The 11,158-nt window shown below is 43.8% G+C and overlaps 1 protein-coding gene across 5 annotated transcripts; it reads right to left on the bottom strand.

The window, feature by feature from the left end:
* Window positions 1–1,070: 1,070 nt before the first annotated feature.
* rnf34a (ring finger protein 34a) lies at window positions 1,071–11,158 on the bottom strand. Of its 5 annotated transcripts, XM_064937476.1 has the most exons (9): window positions 11,040–11,158; window positions 9,969–10,072; window positions 8,433–8,651; window positions 6,369–6,746; window positions 3,911–3,973; window positions 3,538–3,739; window positions 3,370–3,399; window positions 3,090–3,134; window positions 1,071–2,395 (listed from the first exon to the last, which is right to left on the bottom strand). In XM_064937476.1, the coding sequence occupies exons 3-9, from the start codon at window positions 8,634–8,636 to the stop codon at window positions 2,208–2,210; spliced, it is 1,110 nt and encodes a 369-aa protein (XP_064793548.1). In that variant the 5' UTR covers window positions 8,637–8,651; window positions 9,969–10,072; window positions 11,040–11,158; the 3' UTR covers window positions 1,071–2,207. The 5 variants fall into 5 exon arrangements, with proteins under 5 accessions (XP_064793548.1, XP_064793550.1, XP_064793547.1 ...); XM_064937478.1 differs by lacking the exon at window positions 9,969–10,072 and having other exon boundaries at window positions 6,369–6,692; XM_064937475.1 differs by lacking the exon at window positions 9,969–10,072.

Below are 11,158 nucleotides of genomic sequence, written 5' to 3' on the forward strand. Positions count from 1 at the left end.
CACCAAAGCCCCATAGGGCATGGGGTGCCATATACTGTTCACCAAAGCCCCATAGTGCATGGGGTGCCATATACTGTTCAAAGCCCCATAGGGCATGGGGTGCCATGTACTGTTCAAAGCCCATAGGGCATGGGGTGCCATGTACTGTTCAAAGCCCCATAGGGCATGGGTTGCCATGTACTGTTCACCAAAGCCCCATAGGGCATGGGTTGCCATGTACTGTTCTAAGCCCCATAGGGCATGGGGTGCCATGTACTGTTCTAAGCCCCATAGGGCATGGGGTGCCATGTACTGTTCTAAGCCCCATAGGGCATGGGGTGCCATGTACTGTTCTAAGCCCCATAGGGCATGGGGTGCCATGTACTGTTCTAAGCCCCATAGGGCATGGGGTGCCATGTACTGTTCACCAAAGCCCCATAGGGCATGGGGTGCCATATACTGTTCACCAAAGCCCCATAGGGCATGGGGTGCCATATACTGTTCAAAGCCCCATAGGGCATGGGGTGCCATGTACTGTTCAAAGCCCATAGGGCATGGGGTGCCATGTACTGTTCAAAGCCCCATAGGGCATGGGTTGCCATGTACTGTTCACCAAAGCCCCATAGGGCATGGGTTGCCATGTACTGTTCTAAGCCCCATAGGGCATGGGGTGCCATGTACTGTTCTAAGCCCCATAGGGCATGGGGTGCCATGTACTGTTCAAAGCCCCATAGGGCATGGGGCGCCATGTACTGTTCTAAGCCCCATAGGGCATGGGGCGCCATGTACTGTTCAAAGCCCCATAGGGCATGGGGTGCCATGTACTGTTCTAAGCCCCATAGGGCATGGGGTGCCATGTACTGTTCTAAGCCCCATAGGGCATGGGGTGCCATGTACTGTTCTAAGCCCCATAGAGCATGGGGTGCCATGTACTGTTCTAAGCCCCATAGGGTATGGGGTGCCATGTACTGTTCTAAGCCCCATAGGGCACCATTTTGGACGCAACCATACAGACTGTCATCATGCTCTGCTTCTAATTTGAGGACAGATCACTCAAGCAAACCAATGCAGTAACACATTTCAATCCACCGGACAGTGAAACCTTACTCTTTAATAAACTAATCTGAGGGAAATCTTCAATTCAATTACACATTCAAATCAAATGGAAAAAAATAGATATGTACATCTCATACTGATATGAAACATTATATGCAACTGTACAGCAAGTCACTTTTCCTCAATATACTTTATATTCCACAAGTGGCAGTTAACTTGCAGCTATATATTTGATTAGTTGTGTTAACTATAACAATGTATTAATTAAAAAGACAATATTCCCTCCACTTCCAAGAAAGAGAACTGAAAATATTCTAAGCATATGTTTGCTGTCTGATGGCATTACGTGCTCATAATGCATCTTTTTTTTTTTATTTAGTTGTGTTTTTCATCTATTGAAAGCAGTAACTCCCCTCAATGTTGTACTCTGAACATTTGACTCTAGGACCAAGAAAATGTATTTGAAATAGCTTCTGAAGTTTCATAATTGTATTTTCGTTAATGGGAAAATATGCTCATTTCCTGAAGTTTTTTTGGGGAGATAAGGTTTCAGGACAGTGACGATATCCACAATTTAAGTTGGTATACTAACAAACGGAAAACAGGAAAAACATTTGAATGTATTTAGCACCCATTTTCTTATTCATCTTAACATTCAATGTTAAGATGTTATGACAGAATTAAAATAAATGTGAGACTTCCTTCCAAATTAAAATAGACCACTATATGGGCAGACATTACATGATACGGTTCGGGTCATTGGGACAGTCACAATTAGTGGTTCACTCTGTAGGTACCTGGGAACGATGGTACGCACACACAGCTCACATTCTTGTTTAAAAGTCAACATAAGTAAGCAAAAAGCATAACACAAAAATACGGTAGATGAGAAAACGTCAAGGATGTGTTTAGAAATGGAATGGGTTAATATAAAGGGTAGACTGCTTCCCTCCTTTTCATTGGTCAAACACTGATTCGTCCCAAGAAAGAAATGAAGTGGGAAAAAATGAACACACTGCATTTCTCAAATTCATGATCAAGTTTACAAATAATGTAAGCGATTCAGGGGATAACAACAGAACACACACAACTGGGACAGAACAACACAGATCTGTTTCTCTGGATGTGAATGTTTTGAAGATGTGACATGGTGGAAGTGGTGGATTGAGACATTAGGACTTGAAGACGTGCACGGCTCTCACGACGTACTGCCTGCAGATGGGACACTCGCTCATCCGCTTGCCGCACTTGGTGCAGGTGACCATGTGACCACACTCCAGGAGGACGCAGTCGATCACGGAGTCCATGCAGATCCTGCACAGGTTGTCATCCACGTTGGTCAGCTGGGCCTTCTCCCCATCTGGAGGAAGACAGAGGGGAGGAATCAGAGAAGAACAGGACATTCCATACAGATCAGAGTGGAGGAGAGCAATGATGATGTCAAGCCCTGAAGAGGTAGAAGAGACTGGCACTACCAGTGAGAGAGCACACTAAAATATCTCCTCGCTCTTGTATCCAGAGTGCCTTATCTTAGGGAAGGTCATGGCTGGTATAAACCAGAGGGCAAGCATCATACAGGGTCCTGGAAATGTTCGCTATGAAGGGTTTCCATGACAATGAGACCCCCTTCATCACCTGACGGTGTATCAGTGAATTCAGCTGTATAGATTTAGCTTTATTAGAAATGTGTGAAGTCATTAACAGACATCTTGGCTTTCTAGGTAATAAACTTAAAGATGGCACATGGGTGACTGGTTCTTACTTGGCAATGAATAGGGGCATTGAGAACCTCCAGTAACTAGACATGCTCAGATGGCATGAAGGTACCTTTGGTATGGATAAGATACAAAGACAGCATGATGGATGTGCAGTAGTAGTAGTAGTGGGACCACATGTAGTAAGTAAGGTGATACTTCCTGCATGCATGACAGAGGGCTGTGTATGAGGTTGGATGCCTGTGTTACATGCAGGCTGAGGGGCCATGAGATGGTAGGAGTGACCAGGTCAACAGTAAGAGAGACCAGGGGAAAATGTGCCCTTTTCAGATACCTTACCTCCAATCCCTCCATTGCAGATGGGAGGAGGGGGCAAGGCCACCACTTGTGTGGAAGGAGTAAAGCAACAGTCAGTAAATACTGATGATGTTATTTTTGTACTACAGAAATCAACTCAGCATCTACCCCTGGTACAAAGCATTGATGGGATACAGGAACTCTGAGCTAGAAAATCATTGACGAGGACTGAAGGGTTTACATGTCAAGTAGCTGTACTTTCCATTCCTGTTCCACAGACTACATATCATCACAAAAGACAGACAGAGGAGTGACATTTTACCTGCAGTTATAGCTGTGTTGACATTTTCCACTGAAGGAAAGAAAGAAAACACATTTAGATAAAATAACTACTGCACACCATTTTGTTGGGCAAACATGGTGTGGTAATGGCCATAGCAGTTGGCAAGCCAGCTCAAACAGATCTGGAACCAGGCTCACTGCTACTCACATGACTTCATGTTCTCCTCCGTCTCTCTGTACAGGCGGCTGACGCGCTCTACCAGCTCCCACTTCTCACAGCAGCCTGAATAGTTGACAAAGTTCCTGGCCAGGATCTCCTTCAGCTGTCTAACGGACAGGCCCTCGATGTCCCTCAGGCTGGAGATGTCTGAGAGAGAGGCCCGCGCTCGCGGCCGCGTCTGAGGGCTCACCTGCAGGAGAGAGTGGAGAGTCATAAGCCATTACATACATGACACATACTGCACTGGAAAGAAAGGGTCAAATAGGACAGGAGAATGTTGCACCCCTCTGAATAAGCTCCAGACGCTGTGTGACATATTTCTACAGTTAGCAGCCTACTAGGAGTGAGGTTTATCATTTACCTCTGGTGTGTGCTCACTGGGTGCCAGGTTCAGGAGGGAGAGAGACGTGGCGTCGCCTATATCCTGTACACACAAAACAAACATGACAAAGACGGAGGGCCGTGGCGGTCGTTACACTTTGTCAGCCGGTTATTGTCATGCAATAGACTACCAGTCTCACGGTAATTGACCGTTAATTAGCATAAACACGTTTAGCATCTCCAGGCATACAAGTCACTGGTGCGCGCCTTTGGAACATCTACATTTTAAAAAGTCAAATCTATTTAATATACACCATCACAATAACTCCACTATTTTAGGCAGGCCTAAAATAGAAGAAGAACAGAATACGAGTTGGCCTACTGTATGTTATCTGGCTATGCGCCATGCCATAGGCTTGGTCATTTATCAGACAAGATATGCTTATAAGTTCTGTGCCATTATTTTCTATGACTTCATAGTAGGAAGAATATTATTGAACTTAGCTGAATTAAATAGAAAGGATATTTTTCCCATTCTGGAGCGAGTGTGCATATAAAGTGTCTATGTTGAGCGTAAAAGTTGTCATTTGAAACAGGTCCTATATATGCTAGGTTTAGAGTTATTTGGCAACTTTATTTGAGAATGATACAAATGTATTAGAAATCAAAACATATATGGGCTGCATGATGCAACTACAGTCTATTGATGATTTGAGAAAGTCGCATAAAAAAGCTTGTGCTCTGTTCCTTGCCTCAGGCTTCACTCTGCTGTTCTCTCATCAAGTGATCATATTTTCACCCATCAGACTATTCTCAATTTAATTTTGTCTTCAATATTATGTAAAAAAGTGTTTCAATTTACAATGGCTCATTATCAAATGGGCCGGAACACGAGCAGGTGAACAAATACATGTCACCTGTATGCACTCAAATGCATTTTTCACTCATGCCAGGTAAGATACTCCGGTGATTTCATCAACCACTGTTAGAGGTGCATGCAACCTCTCACTGCATGACAAGTGATATTCCCCCCAAACTCTATGCCATTGGCTCTCTAACCCTGTTCGTGCAGCTACCCAGTGCTTAAATTTGGGAAACCAAGTGAAATCTGTTAATAGTAACCAAGTGAAATCTGTCAATAGTAACAAAACATATTTCATTAAACTGTTGAAACCCCGACTCGGCTCGCTCGAGAAAGGAATGAAGGAGAGAGGGGAGGAGATGGTATAAAGGAGAGATGGTCATGGCTTGTATAAACAGGAGAGCAAGCTCCAAAACAGGCTCCTGGAAATGTCCCAGTCTGAAGGCTTCACTGTGAGGGGTTTCCATGACAATGAGACCCCCTTCATCACCAGATGGTATATCAGTGGAGGTTTGAGATATTCTGTAACTAAAGGTAATAGGTCAGCCTATTGATTATAAAAATCCCTAATACTAAGCTATTCAAAATCAAATACAAATTCTCTACAATTGTAGGCTAACTCTGTAAGCCACCCTGCACAATCAATGAACCAACGGCATCGCCTAGGCCTATATGTTCTCTCCCAGACTCATGGATATAAAGATTGGAGTGTAGCATGAGGTAACCAGTCTATCCAGTATGCATGATAATACAGTCCACACTCATTTGGAGTATAGGCTGGACCAATTACATAAAATCATTTAGTTTTTCTGTCATGCGTAATATGCGGTAGGCTATTAGACTATGTATTGTATAATGGCACAATCATTTTTTTAATTCAGTGTTTATTTTCAGGCTTGGGCTCATTCAGTATATAGGCCTATGAGTATGCATCAGCTCTAATATGCATATGGGTGTTTTGAATTAATCGTCACCTTAGAAAGCACTGTCCATTTCGTTGGCTTTGAAACAACATCCACAATAAACAAGCCCTGAGTACCAGGCCAGGAGACCTGATGGAGGGACAATAGAGCCCTGAGTACTAGGCCATTAGGACCTGTTGGAGGGACAACAGAGCCCTGAGTACCAGGCCATTTGGACCTGATCCCATGAGATTGGTGGCTCCTTAATTGGGGAGAATGGGCTCGTGGTAATGGCTGGAGCAGAATCAGTGGAATGTTACATCAGCAGCCTCCAGTGGACCTGATGGTCGTTAGTGAATTGGGTACTACCAATGCAAGTCCTGAGTGCATAAGAGGAGATTACCATGACTCAACGGTCACGTGGAATATTACGGTGGTAATGTCTGCCGGTAATATGGTCACCGCAACAGGCCTACTCAGACAGAAACCTCCACAGAGCACGATAAATCCTTCCAGTCCAGGCAGGGATTAGGATGAATCACCTGCTGTTTAGTCCACTGATACCTTGGGGACTACTATGTTCCCATTCATAGTAAAGCTTCTACTGCTCTCTGCACCAGCTGAGCAGGCAAAGTACAGGTATTTGTAGCAGTCATCTCTTAATTTAGACCTCAGTCACTGTCAGAGCACACGTAACACCTTTTACACTCACTCTCTACCTGCATCACATGTACCTGGTTGGTTGTCCCTGAGCTGTCGCTCCTGCTGAGAGCTTCCCCCTGAGAGGCGGAGACTGAGAGCGCAGACAGCTCGGAGGTGGAACGTGCGGCGGAGGGGGGCGGGGTGTAGAGGGGGTTGTCGGGGTCCTCCTCCCCCTCTCTCCCCTGGTGACACAGCACCAGGTCCACCAGGTCCTCCTTCTCCCTGCAGGTGTCTGTGGGGACGTTGCGTAGCAGCAGGTACTGCCGCAGGTCTTTGACCCTCAGCCGCATCAGCTGTGGTCTCTGGAAGGCCGTCCCCTTCAGCAGGTGACATGTGGCACATATACGCAGGTTCTCCTGAAGCACAGAGCACAGAGTGCAGAAACTCTTCTTACAGTCGCAGCAGATATGCTGGGGGAGAGAGAGATAGAGTGTGTGCATTAAGCAGGTGGAGAGACAGGCTAAGTGACATGGACACAGACTAATGTAGGCACCAGGGCACACTGTGCCTTAATAAGATCCACAAAGCCTGCCCAGTACTCTAGGCTAACAATATCCTGCATGTAGAACTTGTCTCCACTAAAACATTCATGCAGATGGAAGATTAAATCATGTCTCGTTCAATTATTAAATGGTGCAAACATCTCCCTCTATACACCTTGAATGGTCGTTTGTTCTGAACAAAGCAACACAGATTCTGAAATCATCAATATAACCTTCACAGGCTATGTTGGACAGATGAGGAATGTGGGATATTGGAGCCCAAAATAAGCCATTAGGAAGCAGAAGGTTGATGTCTTTTTTCCGTTACTGCATTTTTTCAATCATGTGCATCTGTTCCCCTCCCTCTCCAGACAGTCGGACGGGAGGCAGGCAGTTCTTCACTTCATGTCACAAACATCAAACAGTAATAACACGCAAGCGGCATGATTAAGCGCTGTGTTGGCATGGTGACGCAGAGCAGCAGAGGGACCAGTTCAGACAGAGTAAAGGAATTCAACCCAGCAATATGGAGACGTCATCTCCCTCTGTCATCACAACAGACCCCCTTCCCCCTGCCATTTGATTAATTCTGGTTAGACCTTTGATGAGGCACAGTGCTTACCTAGAAATTCTTCCAACAAACTTCAGACCATAGCATTAGCATGCATCAGCCACAAAACCTCACACTGATCTAAATCTAGACTAAAGGAGTAGCCTAAGTCCTTGTCTTTTTTTATTTTTACCACAGACTACATTAGAACAAAAACATGTGGTTTTCTCAACATAGCTTAACAGCTTCTACTCCAAAGCCATAAGACTGCTGAACAGTTAATCAAATGGCTACCCAGACTATTTGCATTGCCCCCCCCCTTCTTTTACACTGCTGCTACTTGGTGTTTATTATCTATGCATAGTCATTTTTCCCCTACGTACATGTACATATTACCTCAATTACCTCGACTAACCTCTACCCCCGCACATTGACTTGGTACCGATACCCCCTGTATATAGCCTCGTTATTGGTATTTTATTGTGTCACTTTTTCTCTCCCCTCTAGTTTATTTAGTAAATATTTTATTATTTTTCTTAAAACTGCATTGTTGGTTAAGGGCTTGTAGTAAGCATTTCACGATAAGGTCTTCACCGGTTGTATTCGGCTCATGTGACAAATACAATTTGATTTGGAGTGTAGCAATTACCACTGCTGTGCCATGGGCTTGTAAGTGCAGTCTCATGACGTAACTGGCTGTATTCAGCATCTCTTATCTTGGCTCCCTCGGAGGACACATCAGATTACGTCTAAGGACGGAACTAATCAACACTGGCCCTTACTTAACATGTAGGCCTACTGTAATAGGGTGTGTATGTTTGAATAAACATATAAGGGCTACTCTGATCAGATCTAATAAAATATCTAATAATATCAGTGCATTAAATGTTATAGTGTCTCCTCAGTCAATACCAATTATAAACTATTCTATGGCTCAAACACCCAAACAGGTTCCTTCTTGATTACCCCAAAGCCTATCAAACACCCTCTAACCATCTGGGACATAGGCCATTCACACAATAAGTCTACTAGCTACCCCAATGGTCCCCAAACCCAACACCTACCTTCCTCCTGAAGACAGAGAAGGCCTGGCCACAAGCCTTACATACGAGGCTGGGGCTCCCTGAGGTTGTGGGCGGATATGTGGAATATCCTGCGCTGGGGGCAAACCGAAAGGGTCCGGCACCGGCTCCGAACCCAGGCTGCTGGCCTCTCACTGCCCCTGCGCCCATGACTTCATTCAGCAGACCACAGCATGAAGCCCACATGGACGAGGCCCCCGCCTGGAGAACACAGACAGCAGTGTTAAGAGACTGCAGAGCTCCACAGACGTGAGAAGGAGTTATCCCTGTCAAACATCACCAGCAACAGCCCTGTAGTGTCGACAAGCCTCCTCTCCTTGAGCTAGGACCCATCTGTGCAACACCAGACACACTATAGTCATTATCACAGTGATACCTACAAACAGATTGGCTTGATGGCGCAATGTTTTGCACACAGGTTATTACAAGTGTGAAAACATCTAAAAATAGAGTGGTCAAGGTAACACAGGCTATTATACTCTTAATATTGCAGCCACATGAGAGGCTGGAGGCGTCACTTTGTTATGGCTGAGGAAATGAAAAGCATAGCCCATAGCTCTGTGGCGACTGACGATGGCACAATAGACTAGACATGCCCAGGGACTGCATGATGACCGGTCCTAATAGACCTACATCCAACACATCCTATCAACATTTCTCTAAATGGGATACTTTTGTCTGCAGGGGAGAACGTGTAAGAAAGCGAAGGTGTGTGGTGGAGAAATGATTCATGCATCGAATAAACTAACTGACTAATTACCTCGATGAGAGGCTGCAAATGACAACTAAATATCTGTTCCCTGGCAATTTAATACAAGAGAATGCATTCCCCTGTATTAACATGGGAAGATAATTCCACAAAATCAATTTCAGTTCAACTCCCATCTCTATCAATGAGGTAATCCGTTTCCAAACGTAGGCCCTATCATTTGCCCATTACTTTTTATACTAGTCTCTGTTACATGAACAATAGTACTGTGCAATAGTCAAATATAGGAATATATTTACTCAGGCAACACGTCAATTTGTGCATAAATTGGTGTACTACTATTGTTACCACTGTTGTAATACTGTTGTAATACTGTTGTCATGACTTCCGCCGAAGTTGGTCCCTCTCCTTGTTCGGGCGGTGTTCGGCGGTCGACGTCACCGACCTTCTAGCCATCTCTGATCCATTTTTCATTGGTTGTCTTGTCTTCCATCACATCTGGTTCCAATTCCATCAATTACATGTTGTGTATTTAACCCTCTGTTTCCCCTCATGTCCTTGTCGGTGATTGTTTGTTGTATCTATGCATTCTAGTTGTTCTGGTGAGCGACGGGTTTTGCACCCTCTTATTTTATGTTGTACATTTTGGTTTTCGGAGGTTTTGAATACTTATTAAACAGCTCCGTTTATACCAAGTTCATTCTCCTGCGCCTGACTTCCCTGCCACCAGCACGCACCCCATTACAACTGTTGTAATACTGTTGTAATACTGTTCCATTTTCTGCTGCTGTTAGTCTAAATATATTTACATTTTTTGGATGCGTTGTGGGGGTGTTTCTCTTGAAGGTGCAGTTTCTCCTGGTAAATCAGCTTGTGTACATTGACTTGTACCTGCATTGAGTCCCCTACAGATCTGAATATACACAAGGTTCTACCAATCATCATCCATTAATATCTGCAAAATACCACAGCTGTCTAAGTTTGAGATTGTATCATGATTAAATTAAATAAAGTATGTGTTTGTATCCTTACTAATGCATATTCATTGAAGATAGATGGTAGAACGTAAAAAAAAAATCATTAAGTGGGTAACAATCTGATAATTGTATATGAACATTAGAACTCCCACTGTAAAGGCTAAATATTATGCCCAATGAGCGTTAGGATTTATACAGATGCAGAAAACAAACAGCCTACAGACAACTAACATACATTCCAAAAATCAATAATTGACCAGAACATTTCTTCCTGGGAGGGAGGATTTGAACTATCCATTCAAATCACAAATATCAATCACAAACAAGGCAAGACAAACAGTCAATCTACTGACCGTGCTAGCTAGTAGCCTAGCGTTAGACACATATGCAAAACATCAAGCTATTACTGTGTTACTCTCCCTTGGTGGTGGGGACAATCATCAATACTACTGACATTGAACATGAATACTGATTATCGAGAATTTGCCTGAATAAACTATTTAATCTAGCTAGCTAACTCATATACAGTTAGATACGAAAATCTAGCCAAGTAGCTAGCTAGCCTATTTCGGCAACAAACTGTACAAACTGTACCTAGCTTCATTCTGACAGTAGCTAATAGCTAGCTACATTAGTTACTAAGCATCAATGCTACATATAGAGATGATTGAACTCAGCTCACTCAACATAGCTAACGTTAGCTGGATATATAAAGCTAGTTAGCTATCTATTTATTGTTCTCTACCTAGCTTGTAAACAAAACATTAACAAACAAAAAAACTGTGAGTTAGCTAGCATATTTGCTGACAGTCAACTACAGCTAGCTAGCTAGCTTGCAGGCAATAACCTACTGAGAATTGAGGAAAGTAGAATTAACTACAAATATTTGGAAAATAATTGTACCTTCATAGCAACTCCGGGTTGTGGAATTTGTGGCAATAAACTGATAATCTGACCATTGCAACAACCCAGAGATCCTCACTTCATTACGTCTTCCTTCTTTCCACCAGCATCTCGAGCTT

This window comes from Oncorhynchus masou, chromosome 25 (assembly GCF_036934945.1).
Source record: "Oncorhynchus masou masou isolate Uvic2021 chromosome 25, UVic_Omas_1.1, whole genome shotgun sequence".
Classification (NCBI taxonomy): Eukaryota; Metazoa; Chordata; class Actinopteri; order Salmoniformes; family Salmonidae; genus Oncorhynchus; species Oncorhynchus masou.